The 23,849-nt window shown below is 39.2% G+C and overlaps 1 protein-coding gene across 1 annotated transcript in view; it reads left to right on the top strand.

Annotated features, from left to right (window-relative positions):
* The window catches only part of LOC139712271 (oxysterol-binding protein 1-like), a 108,373-nt gene that overhangs the window by 53,671 nt on the left and 30,853 nt on the right, over nt 1–23,849 (top strand). Inside the window, exon 4 of the mRNA XM_071624113.1 lies at nt 17,827–18,001. Within this exon, the coding sequence (XP_071480214.1) occupies nt 17,827–18,001 (175 nt within the window). The remainder of the gene's footprint in view (nt 1–17,826; nt 18,002–23,849) is intronic.

The raw sequence follows: 23,849 nt of genomic DNA, 5'->3' as shown, positions 1-23,849 counted from the left end.
TTACGGTACTGAGATTGTGACTCCATAATCAAATCAAGGGAGATTTTTTTTTTCTATTTTTTTTTTTTTGGGGGGGGGGCGTAGGGGCAAATTGAACGAGTGAGTACCCTCAGTTAGATTTTGTGACGCTTCAGTAAGATGGAGGTCACCGTGTAATCCTTGTGTGATACAAACAGTGACATGTGCTCCTGTAAGAGGAACAAGATGGCATAAAATGGAGTTTCGTGGGGAGGGGAAGGGGGAAAAGAGTCGTCTTTAAATATTGACTGAAGGGATACGGCAGGCTGTGTTTTGTGGAATTCACTCTCTTGAGGTTGTCTCAGTATCATGTGACTGGCATCGTCCGGGCAGAGTGTAGAAAACGCTGCACCCTGAAGTGGTTTAAACGAGGCATATTTCCTGCAGACATTGACTATTGTGGCCATGGGCACCACACTCATAAGTCTTGTACTGCAGAATATTTTGTTTATTATGATTACAAGCTAGAACGTTGAGGAAGAGTGCGAATTCCAGAGGATCAGAAGAATGTACAATGTTCTGTTCATGTGACAGTTTCACCCTCAACTGACATATTTTCTTGTTCGTGTGTGTGAAATTGTTAAAAAGATGTCACAGACAATGTTCATAATTTCTGCAAATTGACTCATAAAACTCTACAAGAAATCAATCGTGTAGCTCCCTCTCTTGTTTCTTTGGCATAGATTTCCCTGTACACTGTATATCTTAAAGGCACATAGCCCCGGTAGTGTAGAGGGCGCTGTTGATGATACTGCCGATCACCGTTAGCATTGATACAAAGATTGCCGAAGTTGAGCTGTTATCAAGAATAAAGCGCATAGGTGTTGCTAGGTAACGTTGCCTTCGTTGTCTTCTCTGCGCATCACGCAGTCTGTAGTAATGCCAGGGTGCGTACATATGTGCTTCTTATTATGACATCACAAAAGAAGTTTGCTAAAGCTGTCATCCCCCTAGCCGAATCATGAGCCGAACTGTGATCGGAGCACTGACTACAGTGGATCGGACTTCTTCAGACTTGGGGAAATGGGCCAAAGCGTAAGCGCTAAAGAGGAGTCGATAGCGTAGGTCTCTATAGGAAACTTGTGCCGTGCGCCTGTGTACGCATTTTGACTAAACCACTGGGACCATGTGCCTTTAAACTATCTAGTGCCCAGTGCCGCAACATGTTTTGTTGCATGTTGTGTGCTTAGCTACCCTTTTGTCTTTACATGCATCAAGCGTATGTGTGGGGAATTCTTCTCTGAGGAGCTATTTACAGTAGTTTCACTTTCGTTTCTCACTCTCAAAATGGAAAGAAAACAATGAAAATGTGTGACGATGTTGTGTAGATGAAAACAAGGATGTTATTTCAAGGACCGAAGTTCAACAATGAGGTCATCGACGTGTTGAATGTTTATAGTATTAGAAGAGAGGAGAAATCTGGTTACGTTGGCATTAATTTATGTGAGTAGTTTTGCAGTACACATGTTAGGCAAAGCTTTTGTTTTTGATACTTTGACGAATTCTCAATACTGTCTGCAAAATCTGTGAAATCAGCCACATCATGAAACGTACAAAAGTTTCTACCCAGAATATGGTGTCATCGGCTGAAACCAAAGAAGGACCGATATACATTGTGTGCAACTCTGTTTAGGGGCAACTGAGAGAGACTTGATGTATGAGCCTGATTACTTTGTATTACAAGTCAGATATCCTTCGCACAGGCTGTATAAGTGTTCCATACCGGACTTGTAACAAATGTGATGCCGGAATAATTCATCCTCGCATTGCAACTTTCACAGAACGTTCATCAAGTTTGCATCTCTGCCCAGGGCAAGCTTCAGTGGGTAGGTCATCATGCAATCTCGAACATGATTAGAATTATAGACTGTTGCTCATGCCCTCAAACCTAAAAAGCTGATATGCGTGGCACTCTAGCATGTCATGCATAGAGTAATTGTACTGTAGGTAAGAATGACTGATTATGCGGTTGATGTCCACAGCATGCGGCTGTCATGTACACATGAAAGCACATGAAAGTGAAAGCATGTTACTTCAGTCAACTGGAAAACGCAGTCTAACAATTCTCTTGCAAGTAAAATGCATCGAGTTGATGTATTACTTGTGATACCATGCTAGTATCCATTGCAGTGGTGTAATGTATTGTGCAGTGTAGTATAGGGGATGTAGATGATTTTGTGTATTTTCCACCTTCTCATTAGTGCCTGCACACTTTTAATGATGTTTATTGCCTGTAATGAAAGCCATCATCATTTTAATTGGACATAGCGTTGCCCCTCTGGGACGTATTTGTGCAAATAAAAGATGCAAAAATCTTCCCTAGTCTGTACTAGATAAAAAAAGTCTACAGAATTACAAATTAGTGATCTGTTGCCACCACTGTTATAAAAAGGACGACATGGCCTATCGGGAAGATAGTGAGAATAACAAAGGCTTTTAGAATCTTAATGAGGGGGATCAGTCCTCTACGCCGAAGAAAATTTATCTGGTGTAAGATACTGCTGAAAAAAAAAGAGACACCCTATTGATTTTTTGTCACAGTTAATTTAGAGAGAATGAAAAGTTTATTTTGCAGGGGAAATGTTTTCCTGGTCTTCACCAGAGTTAAAGATCTGCATGAAATGCGAGGAAAGAAAAAAAATGATGTGAAAATGCTATAACCACCCACTCCTTCCTGTTTTTGTCCGTGGAAAGAATTGACCTTTGGCAGGGGAGACCCAATTTAGTCACAATTCATCCAGCAGCACAGGGCAAGCTATCTATCGAGTTAGTGAAGTGTTATGACAAGCACGCAGGAGCTCGGAAATGGGAGCTGGTTGTTTGTTGTGTTGTAGAAGTATCTCATACTTTGTTTTTCCTTCTTTTTTTTTGCGCCCTGTCTCGAATCAGCATCACAGTTGACATTTTATAATGTCAGCATGCGGACACTTTGCGTGTCGGGGATGTTAGCAATCTAGAATGAAGGAATGCTCCACGCGCGCGTTTTTGTTTTGAGAAGATTTAACCCAATCACCCATGCTACTAGGAAAGAGGTGGTTACATTGTATCGGGTGGCTTGAGCGCAATTTGCGGACCGTGGTAGCATTCGGTATCCCGAGGTGGGATCGTCTCTCCTGCCCCTAATGTATGATGAGAGAAAACATTTGTACTGCCATGCATGTTGTACATTGTGATTCTTTTCAAGCAGAAGGACATACACTCAGTGGGCCTCATGTATCGCATTGAGACCCTTCTACCTGTCAAATGTAGACACGAGTGTAGATAGGGGCTCATTGTATTCTCCCAACCAGACATTGCAGGAAATTTTCTTTACATTAATTTAACAATTTCAATAATTTTCCATAACCTGTGAAAAACACTGAAGGGATGGTATAGTATTGGTGGAGATGAGGATTGGACTTGAAACTTTTTGGGAGATACCAAGAAACCACTTATGAAATAAGACAGAGCATACCATTCTAAGAGGAATTCAAAGTTTATTTCGTGAAAATCGGTTTTGGAATGGCATCCAAAAACAAAGTAAAACAAAACAATTGTAATAAAAGGTGGGTCCCAGTTCTTATTAGGATTGCTCTGTTTTGGATATCTCAGCCATTCCCAAACCAATTTTCATCAAATGATTTATGTCAAATTCCTCGTGGAATAACATGTTCTTCATATTTCATAAGAGATTTCTCATCATCTCACAAAAAAGATGTTAGAAACCTGAAGTTTGGTCTCAACCAAAACTATACGATCCCTGTAATGCCTTTAATGCTGTGTTGATTATGAAGAAAAAGTGATATTGATGATTCACAATATGTTTCTGACAAGCATTACTAAATGACCGGAAATGTTGGAAATAATGCACAGTAATGGAAGGTAATGTAGGAAAATGACTCATGTGCACATTCATGTACTTCAAACTGAAGGCAATGTACTGTTGAACAGTTGTGTGTTTTTTTTATCTTCCCCTTGAGCAACTCTCAAGATGATCACCAAATATACTCTTCCGATGCATAAACCGTCTGAAAGTGGAGAATGAAAAGGTACCATGTGCTTTTCTAATGAGCCTCCTTTCATTCTCTGCTCAATTTTTGTGTGGAGGAGCCTTAAATAGATTAATGACTTATTACTGAATAAGGGAATTGTATGTTTACATGACAGAAAGTGTTGTACATGCAAGAAAATTATGAAAACAAAAACCAAATCAAAACCAAATCAAAACCAAACACTTAATCTACCAGCAAAACACTCCAGAATTTGAGATGTCTTTCCCCTTTTTGAGCCAAAGAAAAGGAACAAAATAGAAGAGAAAAAGTAAGGTTAGAATGTATAGCACCATTTTGATATATTTGATGTTAAGTATGTGTACATGGGTGTTCATACTTTTTATCATTCACAGATTGTGTTTCACAGCAAATGTATCCCTTTTCTTTTCAATGAGACAAGTATGTTAACCTGTTTTGAAGACAAGTTGCGAGCATACTTGGGCAGGTGCCTATGGGAAATGCGTGTTGTAGCAAAATCAGCCCATCCTCAATGGGTTAAGATCATGTCTTGACACACGCTGTGCATTTTTTTCTTCTAATGTTGGTCCTCATTGGCAGTGAACAAATTCATCTTCCTTGTGACCACCCCTTTTCATCTGCGTGCCATTGCACTTTAATCTATTATGTATTCGGGGGACATATTTCTGCAGTGCTCATGTAATTAGGCTCAAACACCGACTCAAGCGCTGCCGTAACAGCTCCCCCCACGCACACACTGCGCCAATCAATGGCTCGCAATTCCTCTCCGAGAAGAAGGGGGGGGGGGGGGCTGTGACACAGGAGGGGCAGCAAGTGTCGCTCCGTCCGGGCAGGGCTAAATCAATAAGCGGAGACGGCCGCAAGCAGCCGCTGCTACTGCGAGCGGATAATACATACACACACATGCACACACAGAGAGAAGTACGCCTCACTATCTTCCTCGGATTTTTTCGCCGCATCCAATGCAACCATAGGTCGAGGTGAGTGGAGAGTGTGTGTGTGTGTGGGAGGGGAGAGGGGGGAGAGGGAATGAATTATATACCATTATGTGGGCTGCCTTGCTCTCATTTCTTTAAAAAAAAACCTTTGGATTTACTCATTATCAGCACTGCATGGGCAGAGAGAAGAAAATATTTCTTGTTTTGGAGTGTGTTGTATGTGTGTGGGGGGTTTCATCTGTATGAGGTCATCCAGAGGTTGTCGGTAAGTTTTAGCTACAGCTGATGAGATCTACATTGTATAAAAGAACCAAGGAAGTGGTTTAATGCATTACTCAGTCTCTTTAATCCACAGCTCATGTTGTGACGGAGAGTGGCTGCACATTTACGAGCATAGTCTTGTTGCAGCTGCTGATATTTTCTTTCATTTTTTCATTCTTTCTTGATTTATTTACATATTCGTTAATCCATTGATTCCATAGAAAGATACAGTATGCTGTGTGCTTTTCTCACAACACAAAGGTATTGCCTACAGTAGGTGATTACCCGAGGATGTGGCATGGAAAGTTGCATGAATAATGTGAAGTACCCAGTAAATGAGTAAATATTCCACAGACAAAGGCTTCTGTGTAGCATGCTCAGTAATAACAAGTTGACATTTGACAATGTAATGTCTACATTTCAGCCCTTTTTGCCATACACCAGTGTAGCTTTATCAATTCTAACTCCTCTTTCAGTTCAGATAAAGCTTTATGACATGAATTCAGGATTGATCAAATTGACGTGTATTTTTGAAAACGCCTGCTCAGTTTGTGCATCCCTCTGAATATCAAATTGAGACTGAAATTAAGATTGACTGCTTTTGGGATTAAGGATTGGATATTGCAATGCATTCTGAGGCATCTGCACATGTACATGTATCTCTCAGACTACAGAGGAACTGTAGTCTGAGAGCTGTAGACAATTATTCCAGAATTTCTGTATTTTTTTTTTTCTGTGCGTGTGTGTGAGCAGATAGGCTTTCAGTATCTTTGAATGGATACTATTTGTCATGCTGTATAAAAAGAACAGATATCTCTTCACCCTGTGTTTCTCAAGATCAGCTATGGAGTAAAAGTCATCCCATGATTTTTTTTTTCCATTTCATGAATTTGTGATTTCAAAAAGTCGACAACACTGCAGTCATTTTATTGCCTTCTCATATAAACTACATACTGTATATTTGTTTGACTGGACTCTGCAGCAAAAGATGGAATTTCTCTCATATCTGCATGCTTAATGGAATTTACAACAGAAAATCGCTGAGCAGATTGCGATTATGAAAACACCTCTACAGAAAAGTAGATTGGATTTTACAATGGTTATAACAGTAAATAAGACAATGTGAACCATAAATTCACATTCACATTAATGGTATTGCATTTATGTTCAATATTATTATTATTGTTATCAGTATCATTATTATCATTACTATTATTAATGCTGGGTGTATTCTCTCTGAACATTAAAATGTAAAATGGAAATAGTTGAAAGTGTAGTTACATTAGGATACCATCTATTGATAAGCCACTGCTCAAATTTAATGCTGGCACCTTTGTGATGAATGCTGGGGGGGGGGGGGGGGGGAGATGTGCTGTACTGCTTGATCCCAAATGACAGATATCCTCATGCTAGCCACTTGTCATTACATGATACGACTTTTACTTCTGTATTTGGAGGCAGAGCCATGAGGGATTGCCATGTTGATATGTGTGCATTCTCAAAGGAGTCATCAATATTTCAAAGGAGTCATCGATATTTAAAAAACGGAATCAACAGGTGTGAGTTTTCTGTGGACTTTTGTCCACCGGTCTCTCTCGAAAGGTACATCCAGGCATTTTGTGTGAGCAGCACTCCATCAACACTGTGAATCAACGATGTGCATATTGCATGACACTCGGTATCGTTTCGAACGCAGTCATGCACCTGGAGAACAGATAATGATGGGGGGGGGGGGGGGGGGGTGGGGGAGATGAGGGGGGCATTATTGATTATCATGCAATATGCGGTCCGGGGGCCGTGACAAAAGGAGAGCAAGCTAAAAATATCTCCCCCTGCTGACGATTCTCTCGGTTTCCGTGTAAGCCTATAAGTGAATGATATCATCAGCATCACCCATGAGTGGTCAGCTTCGTGTTACGTTAGCAGGCTTTCCCCCCCCCCCCCGAAGGGTCAATTATTTGTACAGTGAGCCAACCCTGTAGCAAAATCCCGCAATCGTTGGCTGATACAGATTTCTCCAAATATATCTCTTCGAAGAGCATACAAATTCTCAGAGTAGATCATCAGTTTTTCTTCATTCTCACTATTCACACAAGTCTGTGTCTATAATGCACGTATATATATACACACACACACACACACACTCTAATACTAACACATGCTGAGGATCACAAAATATGAATCAATTGTACTCCTTTAAAAATTGATTATGATGTGACTCTGATGACTTTTGTATTGATGCAAACAATCTCATATCCCTTTCCGTGTCGCAATGCTGTGTTAAATCGTGGTTCCTCGTCCTGTCAGCGCGCACAGCGTCCATCACACTTTGGAAAGTGATGCACTTTTTAATTTTCCTCGCTCCGCCCTTAATTAGCTTGATTAAAGGCACCCCTTGTGTCCTTGGCTGTTGTTGTTAGGAACAGACCATACACCCAGGCCTGCACTGTCCCATAATGAGCTCACCCCTGCATGACAGGCAGGCGGATGGTAACTGTCTCGAGGCAGAATGGGATATTGTCGGTGGTTGTGTGGCAGATATCGTGTCCTCTTTTCCACTTCTACATTTCGTTCTACACAGTGACCCACAGTACTGCTTCATACAGACTGTTTACTATCAACTTCATAAATGCATTTTCGTGGATATTGATGCTATGAGTTTTTAGATCAAAACTGTGTCTCAATTTTGTGATATGGCATGTCAGGACCGTAAGTATCTGTGTGATAGATATGACTTAAGATATCTGCAGTGAATTTAGTATTTGCATGTGGAGTTTGAAATTTTAGACAGAGCATATTCATTACACTTCAGGTCTTGAAGTATTGTAAGTGCATCTGCTTGTTTTTCTTCCCGTGCCCAAGTCTTGAACACTGCATTCCTGTGCATATATTATGTAAAGTGTTCTATCTTTGCAGAAGCTCTGGCAGAATGTGAAAGTTAGAATGTACGGTACACCGATGATCGCTGGTGGCAGAATGTGATTATTCTTTATTGTGTATATGGAATTGAGGTATTGGAATTGAAGCTCCTATTGTGTTTGTGCATACACTGAATTTTGGAGATGGAGTTCTCGGAAGAGATGCTTCCATGGAAGACGTTCAGTTTGAGGGTGAAGGGTATAGTAGGGTTGCTCCAAGGCTCACAGTGCATGATGTGAAGCCGTGTCTGTTTGAGGATAAGGCTGCACTTATTTAAGTGGCATTTTAGCCCCTCAATCTCAAGCGTTAGATTCTGCATATTACTTCTCAGACTCAGATTGTTTTAGATGAGCACATTTATCAAGGCTCTTTCATATCACTCTCTCTTTTGCAGTGAGGGGTGGAACCATTCATGCGATTTCTTCCTGATCCTTCATTTTTTTTTAAATCTTCTGAAACTATGGGCATCTAGTGAGTTTGATTTTTGTTTCAAGGTGTTTTGAATAGCCGTAACTTGAATGTTGTTACATTTATTTTACAAGATTATGATTGAGTTGCAACATATCAATATCTGCTCCAAATAACCGTGCATCAATTCCTGCATTTGCGAGAGCATGAAGCTCTATTAAAGGTGCCACTTGTTTCTGTGATGCAGATAATTCAATTTTTCATTCTGATATCAGTTATATCACCTGTGTATCTACAACCACAAGTGATTAGAGATGCATACTGTTATGTAACTTTCTTATACTTCACATAGAGATCCAGAGTTTAGACCAGTTAGAAACAAAAGTTGTGGAAAGCATTAAAAAATGTGTTCAGCAGACCTTTACGCTGGTTATTTCATAATCATGTAGCAGGACACACTGGTCTGCAGTGGCGTATCTAGGGGAAACGGCGCCCGGGGCAAGCGCGAAAGTTGCGCCCCTAATTTCTGAAAAAGTGTTCAACCCCAACCCCATCCCAGTAGGGACTTTAAACAAAGTCTACATGATATGCTTTTTTTCAAGCACTTAAAAGGGGTCTTTTGAGGGTGATTTAAATGTAGCGAATTTTGATAAATTTTGGCGAGCGAGCGCAGCGAGCGAGCCTAGAATTTTTGTATTTCAGCTTACTAAACATGGAATTCTTGCCATATTTTGCTTATCAAATCTTACAATTCTAATCAAGATATAGTGACGGCCTTATAGATAACGATTTATACCAACAAACTGAGGACTTAAAAAAAATACTCTACATTAGTGCGCGCGAGTGAGCCGAAATTTGTATATTTCTACGTCATCATCACGTTTTGTTCTTATCTCTCTTTTTATATATATATATATATATATATAAATTTTGGCGAGCGAGCGCAGCGAGCGAGCCGAAAATTTTTGTATTTCAGCTTACAAAACATGGAATTCTTGTCATTTTTTGCTTATTAAATCGTACAATTCTAATCAAGATATAGTGACGACCTTATAGATAACAATTTATACCAACAAACTGAAACCGAAATTTGTATATTTCCGCGTCATCATTACGTTTTGTTCTTATCTTTTTTGATTTGTTTTTTTTTTTGCCCCCCCGTATGTTCGAAACCATTGGCATCCTCTTTTGATCCAATCGGCGATCGCCTTCAGAACAAAAGAAATTGCAGCTGCTGCTCAGTGAAACATTTTGCCTGCTAAATATTAAATGACATGTGTGAGCACAATAGACATTGTCATTTTGTCCGCGTCATTGTCACGTTTTGTTCTTATCTTCTTCTTCCTTTTTTTGATAAATTTTGGTGAGTGAGCCGAAAATTTTTATATTTCAGCTTACTAAACATGGAACTCTTGTCATTTTTTGCTCATTAAATCTTACAATTCTAATCAAGATATAGTGACGGCCTTATAGAAAACGATTTATACCACCAAACTGAGGACTTGAAAAAATACTCTAATAGTACGAGCGAGTGAGCCGAAATTTGTATATTTCCGTGTCATCATTGCGTTTTGTTCTTATCTTGTTTGATTTGGGTTTTTTTGCGCCCCCCCCCCCCCCCGTATGTTCGAAACCGTTGGCGCCTTTTGATCCAATTGGCGATCGCTTCAGAACGAAAGAAATATCAGCCGCTGCTCAGTGAAACATTTTGCCTGCTAAATATTAAATGACATGTGTGAACACAATAGACATTGACATTTTGTCCGCGTCATCATCAAGTTTTGTTCTTACCTTCTTTTTTATATATATTTGGCGTGGGAGCGCAGCGAGCGCGCCGAAAATTTTTGTATTTCAGCTTACGGAACATGGAATTCTTGTGTGAACACAATAAACATTGTCATTTTGTCCGCGTCATCATCATGTTTTGTTTTTATCTTGTTTAATTTGGTTTTCTGCCCCCCCCCCCCCACCATTCTCCCTTCCCCCCCCCCCTTCCGGGCGAGTTTCTTCTTCTTCGTTTTTTTTTTCTTCTTTTCTTCGCTTTTTTTTTTTCGTTTTTTGCGCCCCCAAGGAGTGGCGCCCGGGGCACGTGCCCCCCTTGCCCCCCCCCCCCCCCTAGATACGACACTGCTGGTCTGTTAATGTGTTGTTGTTTTTTTTTAGTTTTCTCCTTTGTACCTGAAATTTTGTGTAATCCATATTGGCATGGTTATTTGTTTTAACGAGATAAAGAAACCAGAAAAGAGAAAGAGAAAGAGAGAGAGAGAGAACAGATGCAACACCAAACCATAAATATTGACTTTCATGAAACAGTTTTTACACACCACAATGTTTTTGACAGGCACAGTTTGCAGCAACATTTCAAATGATTCTCCATAGAATTTGTTTTAGGCCAGTATGTACTTAAAGTCTGATTTAGAATTAGATAGATTACTCCTAAATGATTTGCTGGTTTGATTTAATGGCAAATCTGATACTCTGTGCAACCTGGATTGAAATCGTCGTTTATTTTCATCTGTTAACTTTCATTTCAAACGAGGTGCTCTTTGAGTCTTTTCCTTCAAACATAGAATCAATATTTTCTTCAAGTATATCTTGTGCTTGATGGTTTACTTTTAATACCGATAAGTTTGCAACATAAAGGGAGACATGGCCACTCTTACCAAAATAACTGCAACAAATAGTTTGGTCATCTACTTTTAGCTATCGTAGATGAAGCCATGATCTCTATTTCGAAAATTATCTGTCCTCTCGGAATAGAGCAAATTTAGCCTTTATTTCAAGCTGTTTTGAAACCTTAGAAATTGATGCTTTTATTAAGCGGATATGTAGGTTGAAAACAAGATCCAATTTGTGATTTATTTTTGGAGAAATGTGGCCTGTGAATCATCAACAACAACACAAGGATTAGCCCAACAAATGCTCATTTCCAAGATGAGGAACCATGGATACTGTTTCATATGGTTTGTTTTTCCATAGCAACCTCAACCCATTGAAGATGAGTCACGAGTACACTTGGGCGGGGGTCTATGAGAAATGCATGTTGTAGCAAAATTAGCCTGTCCTCAGTTAATGAATGTATAGTGAAGAGAAACACCAAAAGGGATGGTTGTAAAACTTTTTAATAAAAGTATTAAAATATGAGGAAAATTTCCAGTGGCAGTTGATCCAACTGAACCGACCCTGTCTAGTGACAAGCCCTAATAATTTGATGAGTTATTTCTATGCCTTCGCCTCAAAGTATTCTCGGAGGCATTATGTTTTCGGGCTGTCCGTCCTTCCATCCGTCCATCCTTCCATCAGTCCCGTCCGTCTTTCCGTTTGTCCGTCCGTCCGTCCATAATCAATTTTGTGGACAGCATAACTAAAAAACTGTTAGAGGTATCCTAATGAAACTTGGCATGTATATGTATGAGGGGGTGAAGTTGTGCCTATCAACTGTTGGGTCCAAATGCTTAAGGACAAAGGTCAAAGTTCAAGGTCAAATGCTCAAAATTTTACTATTTTCCCCATATCTATGCAATGCCTGAAGGTATTTTCTTAAAACTTAGTGTATACATGTATTACCCAATTAAGATTCTGTAGTTAGAGTTTTGGGTTATGAGGTCAAAGTTCAAAGGTCAAGTGAAAATGTTACAATTTCATTTTTTGTCCATATCTTGGAAATGGTTCCAGGTATCTTCATGGAACATAGTACATATGCATGCACTGACTGGCAGTAATTATCTGGGGAATTTTGGGGTTATGAGGTCAAAGATCAGGGGTCAAAGGTCAAGGTCAACTCATTAAATTTTACTTTGTCCATCATATTTATGCAATGCCTGCAAGATTTTTCTTGAAACTTGGTGTATACATGAATTACCCAAAAGAAATTCTCTGGGAAGTTTTTGGCCAAGAAGGCCAAAGGCCAAAAGGTCAAAGGTCAAGTGAAAGTGCTATATTTCACTTCTTCCTTCATGAATCGGAAGTGGCTGAAGGTATCATTGTGAAACTAGTATTTATGCATATTCTGCCTATCAGTGATTCTCTTGTGAATTTTAAGGTCATAGGGTTAAAGGTCAAGGGTCAAAGGCTAGGTAAAAATTCGAACAATTTACTATTTAATACAGAAATTACACTTTTCTCTATACCTTGAAGTTGCCCAATGTATAGACTTTTAAAAGGGTTAAAAGTCGGGTAAAAGTCCTCAAATCCCCAAATACATGCTCTCTTAGAAAATGTAGCCTTTCATCCAATTAAGATCTATTTTAAGGAAAGTGAACACTCAACACATTATAACATGTCATTTTGATATTTTGCCAATTATATGAAACTGTCATCACACATTGTCAAGACGTACATGTATTATAGACCTATTAGGAGAATCATGCATTATGGCGGAGACATACACGTACCAGTCACCATAGCAACATTTCTAGTTTCATATCTCATGTAGATCAAGAGGAGGGCTTTTGTGTATTTTTACAGGGCCTTGAGTAATCAGTGTTATGTGCTGTTTCAGAGTTTAGTGGACATATTTCAGAAATTAACGTGTTGAATATTGTTAAGGCACTAGTGGTAAGGGTATTGTTTTTCATACCCACTTTAGTTTGGGCACAAGTTTTGTTCTTGAATGGCTGAGTCTGCTTCAATCTCTTCTTTTAAAATTGCACAATTATGGACAAAGTGCATACTATGTGGCTCCACAGTCACAAATGCCTCTGGCTTAAAATTTCTTATCCAGTGACCAAGTCTGACTTTCGTTTGTTTGTTTGTGTGTGTGTGTGTGTATGTGTGTTGTTGTTGTTGTTGTTGTTGTTGTTTTTTTTTTTTTTTTTGGGGGGGGTGGTTAAATTGTGAGTTTATTGTACTCCTGGAGGAGAACATAATATTGTGTAGGAGACAATTTGTTGTGCATAGAACATAATATTGTGTAGGAGACAATTTGTCGTGCATAGAACTTAATACCGTGAGTTACCTTCAAAGCTTTGTGGTCTTCTCAAACGTACTGTCATGGGTCCTTTAACTTATCGTGTTCAATTTCACACCAGAAAAGGCAATGTACAATTGTATTTGAGGAAGGAAGTGTAACACGGGGTAATTATAACTGTTTATAAAGAGTGCTAGTATAAATCGTATGTCATAACCAGTTTCAAATGTCCGTGTAACGCTTACCTTGAAATTATAGGGTGATGGCCTGAATTTGTTTGACCTCACTTCATGTGCCATGGTTTTTCAGTGTATTTAAATGTTCAGTTTCAGGACCAACCATTTCATGCAATCTTCCCTTCAAAATTTGGAATTCTTTTTGCATGTATTAGTTGTTGCTATGTTGGGCAACCCAGGACAGGCATTCTGCTTGCCGGGACCAATGGTCATTTAAAGCATACATACCAGTAGATATCAAATATATATTAGGAGAATGATCTTAGAATATGGGTAAAAAAGGTGATATATTTGATCCTGTTGTTGACCTTGACTGGTATAGCAGTATATTTTTTTATTACAAGCACTAGGGCAGCAGCCAGTGAGCACCCATGATTAAGTGTCAGTTTTCAAAGGGTTTGCAGGAAGTCATTTGGCCATCTTTGTACCGGTATTGAAATCTTACGTGATAAAAGTGTGAGCATGTAGGCAAAAAGGGCCGTGTGCTTCCTTCACCCCTCTTCTTCACTCCTCTCATCGCTAATTCATTACAAGACGCGGGCCAATCACTGAAGGCAGGGTTAATTCATTAGATGTAATGACCCAAAGTGGCACCCTCTTTTACCACCTCACTGGATTCCTAGCTCCCCGCTCAAACGAGCCCGAGCTGTCTTTGAGCTGAGAAGATTGCCTGCATGCAAGAGGATACACTTGTATAAGAAAGAGACTGTACCAACAGAGTCTCAAAAAATGTTATAGTTGAATGTGAGTTTCATGATCTTAAAAAAATAAGAAAAAAAAAACAAAAAACAGGAACCCACCAAAGTACAGTGGGGTGCTGCTCCAAGTTTACATTAATCCCTAATATCAAATATGTGTAACATGTGATGTACTGATAAGCTCCTACATAGTGTCGCTGTCGCATATAAATGTAAACATTTTGTCACCAGCGGTTGGTTACGTGCGCTGGCTGTACACGAGATGATCTTTTGCGCCCACACGCAACTGCGGAGTTCAAGTGGGGTCACATTTTTGGTGTTTCCTTGTGCACTTCTGGTTTATACATGGAGTTCCAGCAGGCACGTGCAGAGCATATAGATGCAATAATCGTATCTATTTTTTTCCTGTTTTATCATGACTAACACATTGTCACTTCACAATGGAAACACATTTTCAGAGCTTACAGAATGATATTTGTTTTCGTGACAATTTGCAACAATTGCTGACTGAGAAATCTAAAAAGCTGTGGTAGTTTGGAGATTGAGATCTCCAAACTTTTTTTGTGTACGACCAAAAAAAAGCTCGCACTGTGTACTGGCACAGCATTGTCAACACCAGAAATGAAATAACGGCGCTGCTGTTTGAGTGTTTATATTTATTTGCGATAGTGAGAATTGAGGTTAGTGTACTGTACTTTATTCAGAACTGATTGCATTTGCCTGCTCTACTTTTGATTAAAGTTCATGCAAACTTTGAATCAAAACCAAAAGGGGATGGTCTTGTTGGCAAAATGCCAGACAATGTGTTGCATGATGATCCTCTTGATTGTATGTAATTAACAAATCATAATGAGCTCTTACTGCTGTAATGGCAATCTTTACCAAACCGATACCGGACGATACCAGGCACAGACACAAGTATTGATGTGTTTATGTTGTCGTTACCGTGCCTTGATATTGAAAGTATTTCCCCATGCAAACTTGGTTGAAGGACTATACACAGCAGAGAGATTCAAAGAGCAATTTATATCAGTCTGTTGCACTTTCCATTGTGGAAACTTTCCATTTTCCTTGGGGGCTGGAGTTGTCAAGCAAATTAATGCAGATTTGTACTCTGACTTAAATACATTTTCTAGAACTAGCTCCTCTGACACAAATGGAACAAAAAAGAAAGTTAAGAAATGATTGTTATGGATTTAAAAAATGATTGTTATGGATTTAAAAAATGATTGTTATGGATTTCTTATTGATTTTTACTGGCTACAAGTTTGATATCAAATAATTATTATGATCGCAGATGACAGCTGCTGTAAACATGTTATTGCGCACTTGCAGCAAGTGTTTGTGCACGTAGCAAGTTCTCGTGCACTTTATAAGAGGTGGCTAGCCGTGCATCCAGTAAATTTACCTTGCATTCAAGTATGTACTGTATGCACGGCTAGCCATGCATCCAGTAACTTAGCCATGTATTGGTAATTACCGGAAGCATGGTTGACAAATGTATTTTTGGCAAAAATTTGTCCGCTGTTTTATAAAACAGATGATGCACACATAGGTATGTCTTTCTTGTATCAGTCGGAATAGTGTGCATGCTGTACCTATTGAATCTAGTCTTTATGCACTGAGCTTTACCTCATGGAGGAAACAATTCCGTAGTTACCATCTAGGGAAATGCACACAACTCCAACTGATGCACTCAGACCTATGCATCATTTGCATATATCGTACATAGACTTCCTACTCTCTCTTCTGTGTTTGGTCATGTCCTTTCTGTAGGTAAGGAAAGGTCACATTCCTCTCTTGTACGTGAAATGATTGAATTTTGTACGCTTGCAGTCTCCTGACCCTTAATATGACCTCAGAAAAAGAAAGAGAAGCGATGCGCATCGAATCCCGTTTGTAAGACAAGCAAACAAATACTAGCAGTAGGTGCTAAAATTGAATTTGTTGGTCATGCCAAGTTTGCAAAATTGTGTTAGGACTTTTGGGAATGACTATGATTCAGTTCAGGTGGTTGATCTCCATAAGCAAGAGTGAGGTAGGATTACGGTCTGACACAAAGAATATGTTGCTGCAACCTGCAAAGCGTATACAAGCTCAGTGCATCAAGGCAATTACGCAGCAGACGTTTAACTGTTGAGATAGAGCAGATATCTATCAAATGCTCTGCATTTCTCCAGGCTCAACTGCGAAAGGGTCTAGAAAGAACCACCATCGATCCGGAGTACAGCCTGAAATCCACTTAGAGCGTGGATGCGCTAAGTGCGAAAGAAGGCTGTCGCTTGAATTTCCACCGAGCTTAACCTATTTGCGCATCAACGTTCTGATCACATTTACAAATGTTTGCCACTCTTTTGACAAAGACATTGATGCACTCTATGTAACTTGCTGTGCAATGCCTGCTTGGGTGGGTGGGGGGGGGGGGGGGGGTGGGGTGACGAATGAGAGTTGAAAGTAAGTCACAATGTGTGTTGTATGGTATTACATCTTATCATTGGTCGTGAATCCAAAAAGCAAATACTGCCTTTGCTCTCTTTCTGTCTACTCTCTCTCGTATTCCTCTTATCCTTACGATTTGACTTCCAGGAATGATTGCCCCAAGAAATGACCACCTGTATGAGGGAAATCCATTGCCTATGATAGGTGGTCATCTGCCAAAGAGAACATACATTGAACTCCAGACCCCCGCTAGCAGTGGGTTAACTTAAGGTCACAGTTGGATCGCCAATTTAACAACACATGAAAATGTCTCGATGCGCTTGGGTGATAATGCATTTATGCTCACGTCAGCATCAGTTCATGAAAACAACATCTCGCTAAAATGTCTATGACCTCATTAGCGAAAATATCTGTACGCGAAAATAAGAGCGTATACAGTACCTTGTGCCTGAAAATGGCACTTGGGAATCAAGAGAATATGTGACACAAAGCATGTGACTGCTCCCCATGCAATATGCCATTTTCCATATTATTTGTGTAATTTGATGAGCATCAGTGTAGAACATCTGCCATGCTCAGTAATCCTCGCAGAGAACCAAGGGGAACATATTCAATGTGTGTGTAAGGATGTGTACTTCAAAATTAGCAAGTAATATGCAAGAATTCCAGATGAGGTTTACCTTATTTCTGAGATGCAGTTTTATACCAACCACATTATTCATATGCTCTGAATGGCAGGCATGAGATGGCATGAGATCTGATGTTTCTGTTTGTGAGTCTTTGTTAAGGATCTTTAATTATTTGTTTTGAAGAGATGAGGTTAGGTTGTGTATGTTTTATGGATGCCTATCAAATATTGAAATACCACCTTAATTTCTAAAAGGGCTTGGGTACACGTGAAGTTTTTTGTGAAGTGCGTATGAAGTGTCTAGTGATATTCACCATATTCTCTCTTGTCTTCTTTCTCCACCCTCTTTACTCAACCTCCAGGCATGTGCGGATTTCTTAGAGCTTGCCCAGACCCATGGTCGAAAGTGGCAGAAGGCGATCCACTATGAGCAGACGCAGCGGCTACGCCTAGAGGAGACCATCGAAACTCTTGCCAAACAGCACAACTCTCTGGAGCAGGCCTGCCGTGAGGCCAACAGCCAGGATAAGCCCAAAAGTAAGGCAGTTCTCATGACTTCTCAGTCCCATCCATTTGTGTATGTGTTGTGTCCAAGTTAATACAGACAAATGAAGGAGGAAAAAACAGAAAGTTCAGTCAGTTCCACGAATGTATTTCCGTGCATGTGAATTTTCAATGACTGAAATGCAAAGTGTTGCAGTTTAACACACACATAATTTCACATGTATCCTTTGCTCTACACAGACCTGCCTTTAACAACACACACAATTTCAGCCATGGTTCGCAGACCGTACAGTGGACTCCGTGTCTGCTAATGAACTCTAATCTCTGCAGATTGGTGTCTAATTCATATTGATTTTTACCTCCAAAACATTTATTAGCCCCTTCAAAATATAAATGCTGCTGTAATTGGTACAGTACAAATATTAATTTAGTACATTTTTTTTTTGCGTATTCTAAGAGATATATAGTGAAGTCGTACGGAGTGCATTTGTAAATTTCTTGTTCTGATCATAATTTCCAGATGGTAAAATTTTCACTTGGTGTAGATATACAGGAGCTATTGTTCAGATAGCATAGTCAAATTGCACGTTACATTACCAAGTGATACCAGCTACCTGGTCGTTATTTTTTTTTTTGTCTGAGGCTGTGCACTGCATGCTGGCAAATTTGTGTAACCATGGAAACCGCAGGCATAGAAATTCTCTGCCACATTTCAGAGCTCGTATACTTGTGAAGGAAAAAACAACAAGAGGTGAAAGGGATCAACTTTTATCGCAGATGCAATCCCAGCATCTTCTCTCTGTGGATGTTACAGAGAAATATCTGTCTGATCTCGTTCTGTGTAATCAAGTGTTCCTCTCCATTGTCATTGCGGGTTTCAAGGTCTGCAGGTTAGGGCCTGGAAAATGACTTCTGCTCTCTTGGAATGAATTCGTTGTAGGGTAGAAAGATTTATCTCTGTTTGCTCAAAAGGTGTACATGCATGAGGTGAAGAAAGGTACAAACAGACATTGCCATGTAGAGAGAGAGAGAGAGAGAGAGAGGGAGAGATGCACACACATGAAGACACATTGAAACATGCTGACTAGATGAAGAGACTAACATTCTAATGCCATAAAACAAACAAACAAACAAACAAACAAACGTGATCATCGTGGGGGGGGGGGGGGGAACAGACAGACAGACAGACAGACAGACAGACAGAATTTGAGGTCACACACAGACAAGACTGTATAACAGGTAGAGACAGACAAACAAAATATTTATAACGAGGATAGAATTAGAGGCATAAAGACACACACTCACACTCACACACACACAGACAAACACACATACGTACACACCCATGTATGCATGCAATTAAGTGCGTGCACTGATCAACACAGAAGAGAGAGAAAGAGATTTAGACAACAAACCAGGAATAATAGAATCAAACTCCACTGACATTCACACAGCCCCAGAGGCACGGGGTTTGTGAGTAATGGAAATCAAATTTGTACCTTTTCATGTTACCGCAGATTCCGGCGATAGTTGTTGCTGGCCAGACATTAAAGGTGGCTGATAAACACTATCACACATTTCATGAATCTACTGTAACTGCAAATGTATTCCACAGTCAAGGAAATGTCACCCATAGCTACCTTTTTGGCTGCACTCCAATATCCAGACTTTAATCTCAACAAGTGAAAAAAAAAATGAGGAATCACTTATTTCCTTTTTTTTAATGTATGTTAAGCAATTTTAAGAGAAAGACAGACAGACACACAGACAGACAGACAGATCAACTGATCGACTGACACACTTTATTATAAAGAAAACTGGCAAAACTGGGAAATATGAATGTCACAGATTTTTCATTCCACCCACTTTTGACACGTTTCATTTGCTGTGATATTACTGAAAACATTATGAACTATTGTGGGCGCATACTGGACAATATATGTTTGGGCAGGTGGTAGATCAAGTAAATTGTAGTCCTCCTTATGACGGGCAGTTTGTTATCACCAAGGAATACTATGCCAAGCAGGAAATGAAGTATTATAAGGAGTCATTTGAGCATTTTGCGTAGATCCTTGTTCTTTCTATATTATCTGTTCTGTCTCAAGTTGGATTTCTTCATTGTCACCCTTGAGGTCTCTTATTTTAAAAGGTCATAGAAGTTTTGATTTTTTTTTTCATTAGTGGTTTTGATGGATTAGAAATATCAAAATTTCATTAATTGTAAATATATCATTTTAAAACTGTGAATCTCTTCTTTCAGAATCTAGTAGGGAAAAAATATTTTTTGCACTTTATTGTGATGCTAGTTTGGATTAGAAATTGAGTGCAAAAAAAATAAGAAATTAAGACTGGTGTAATAGGTACAGGTGGCCTTTGAGTTTAAGGTAAACAGTATACATTGTAATGAATACATATTTGTCCACACAGTCAAAATTGAACATGCACTCATTACATGTAAATACAGTATGATAGAAGGGATATTTCCATCATGATATTGCAGAACTTCACTAGTCTTTCAAGGTCGTAGGGCTGTTTGAGTTTTGAAGCCTTATTTTGATTTCACCAGAAATTTTGCATTCAGTAGGTGGCTGCTCGTTCACAATGGGGTGTGTCGCATTTTAGTTAAATTCTTTGTATGTTCCTATCACAGCCCTTAACAAGTAACACAATGGCTTTCACATCAGCAACATTGGATACATGGATTAAAATTTGTGAGCTAAGCCTGGCAAAAGAGGAAATACTACTTACAAGAATAACAAGGATTTTGTGTTATCTGTTATCCGTGTGCAGATATGATGACAAGTTTCGGTAGAACAATGTGAATACCCTGTTTGTATAATAGAAGCATGGAAGTGTCTGTCCTCAATCCTGCCCTTTTAAACTGGAGTGAAATCCTTTCTTCCAACACTACAAGGAAGCCTGACATGTACCATGGTGTCATGTTGCAGCAGTTGGTACAAGATTTGCCATCTTTTTGCCTCAATGTACATCCCTACACTCACACCTTTTGTACAAAGAATGAATTACTTTTCAGGTTTCTTTGCTTGCTTGTTCAAGTAACCTTGATGAAAACTAACAAAACAATGATGATGATGATAATGATTATGATAGTAATAGTAGTAGTAGTAATGACAGTAGTAGTAGTAGTAGAAGTAGTAGTAGTAGTAGTTGTAGTAGAAATGATAATGGTAATAATAATGAAAATAATATAAATATACAAATCATAATAAACCATTTTTATATGGCACATATCACACACAAAAAATTAATTAACTTCTATACATTATGAAGGAGAGAAAGTATAGAAATAAAGGAAATAGACATAAGAGAGAGAAGAGGGGACTAGGAGAGATGAAGATAGACCCCAAGTGAAGTGCATCTGATATTAATAGGGAGCTTTAGATTTTAGACGCGCGGACGTTCAGAGGAAAAAAACAAGTTCTGAGCGTGCGCAGAAGTGTGCGTCAAGTTGATCTGTTTGTAGCTTGCGTCGCCTGAGTTTTTCACTACGCGTACTGGGCTATTTTTACGTCCACACAGTGTGCAACGTAGAGAACTACTTCATGCACTGATCATGTGGGGGCGCGATTTTATTTTTGATATGTTGCGTCCCAGTGTAATCTAAAGCTACTTTTCAATGTGACGCAGGGGAGAGGAGAACGCCCAGCGCACTCGTCGTCTCAAAAGTCTGCGCGTCAAAATCTAAAGCTCCCTAATAGTGCATCTCTGCGTTCATAAGAAAGTTTGACAGTGGATGAGTGCCAACATCCGATACTTTTTTTTTGGATCAACTCCTACAACCTTTCTTCAGTCCTTCCTTGACTGTAGATGTGAGTGTAGAAGGCTAAGTTTAGACAGTATGATTCATGCGTGTGGTGTTAACCGCTACTGCCTTCTCATCATGGATACAAGCTGTCTTGCGTAGTCTGCCACATCCTTGAAAGTGACTTTGATCTGCAATGTGTCTAACGGTGCGCCGCGCAATTCATCAGCGAAATTGGAAAACAAAGAGTCCTGCTTTTTCTGTGAAGGTGAATGCTCTTTGAGAGTCATGCGTGGATGAAATCCTTGGAGATCATGTATATTGTTTACTGCAGTTTGTGGTGTAGTTGGCAGACAGCATCAATGTTGCCATTCAGTAGACCATTTGTGTAATGAAATGTACACTGCTCATTTGGGAACCTACTTTTATTTTGATGGGAACTCTGCTGTGGGTGTCTGGGTGGGGGATGGTAGGTGTATCTTTTAATTCAGTTTAATTCAATTCAATTCAATTCAATTCAATTCAATTCAATTCAATTCAATTCAATTTAGTTTAAGTCAGTTATTTCAGTTCAATTTAATTAAATTCAGTTCAATTCACTTTAATTCAATTCATTTCATTTGAATTCATTTCAATTCAGTTAGATTCAATTCAGTTGAATTCAATTCCCATCTAACGAAAGGTAATACATAGTACAAAATATTCATAATTGTCATGTAATCTTGCAATAGTTGGTCAAAGATTGCAGAATGCAATCATTAAAAATATTTATAAGAGAATCTCCAAATTTGCATAGTTCCACAATGATAATTGCAGTGGAATGAATTGTTCTGTCTCTAATAACAGTTTGTAACTCATCAAAGACAAACCCTAAATGTGTCAGAAAGAGACAAGAGTGAAAGAGAGTGTGTGTGTTTAGTGTAAAGGGTGTCTCTATGTCTTATAAAGGATATTTTTATTCCTGGGACCAGACGGCAATCATTACTGGTTCCGTGTGTACATTGTTGTGCAAGTGCATGCTCGGGGAAGGAAAGGATTAATTATGTGCAGGTTCTGACCTCATACGGGATGGTATGTGGGTAGGTGTAATGTAATCAAAAACGTCATAATTAATCAGGGGCCTGTGTTCTTGTCCTCGCTATTAGGCCACCCACATGATGGACGATTGTTGACGCGGGTAAACATGCCTAAACCCCTCTCAGAAGTGCTAGGAATGTTAAATGATGAGATTTTATACCAGACATGGCACGGTGGCGGGTGTGGGGTGGGGAGAAGACAATTTGCTGGCCTGTCAGATTCGCACCTGTACCTCACAGCCATTTGTAAAGTCTTCATTTGAAGATAGGGACCATCACTTTAAAGGGATGATATAGGTTAGGTTGAGATGAGACTTCAGGTTGCCAACTTTTTTAGTTAGATAATGAGAAACTTCTTATGAAATATTAAAAGCTCAATTTTAAGAGGAATTCACTTTTTATTTAATGAAAATCGGTTTTAAAATGGCTGAGATATCAAAAAACAAGGAAGTCCTATTTAAATAAAAGGTGGAACCCACCTTTGATTAGGACCTCTTTGGTTTACTTTATTTTGGATATTTCAGCTATTTCAAAACCGATTTTCATCAAATAGAATTTGAATTCCTGTCAGAATTGTATGCTCTTTAATATCTTATATTTGGTTTCTAATATCTTGCAAAAAGGTGAAATCAGAATCCACCATCTTGGATGGGAGACCAAAACTATACCATCCCTTTAAAGGTTTGAATTGGTCTCTGTTTCAGAAAAATTAAGAAGAGGCGGGGCAGAAGTGGAATATTTGAACAGAAATGAGCTTCTTTCAGCAGGAAATGATGACTCAACATGTGAGCATATCACACTGAATGAATTAAGAAACTTTACAACAAATGAGAAAAATGCATTTTTACTTTTAAAGGCACATTGTCAGAGATAGAATGTCTCTGTTTTCCATCCTGTTCGAAAGTCAAGTGAATTTGTACCTCACAATATCAAAGCTTGATTCTCTGTTCAAGGTACCTGTATGTGTTTTAAGAGCGAGAAAGAGCAAAATGTTTGTGAGGCTACAAGGTACATGGTAAGACAGGTCTTGAATTCAGTTATG

This window comes from Diadema antillarum, unplaced genomic scaffold, assembly GCF_040938485.1.
Source record: "Diadema antillarum isolate AM-2024a unplaced genomic scaffold, OU_Dant_1.0 scf00000040, whole genome shotgun sequence".
Taxonomy (NCBI): Eukaryota; Metazoa; Echinodermata; class Echinoidea; order Diadematoida; family Diadematidae; genus Diadema; species Diadema antillarum.
This window is presented reverse-complemented; position numbering and strand designations above follow the sequence as displayed.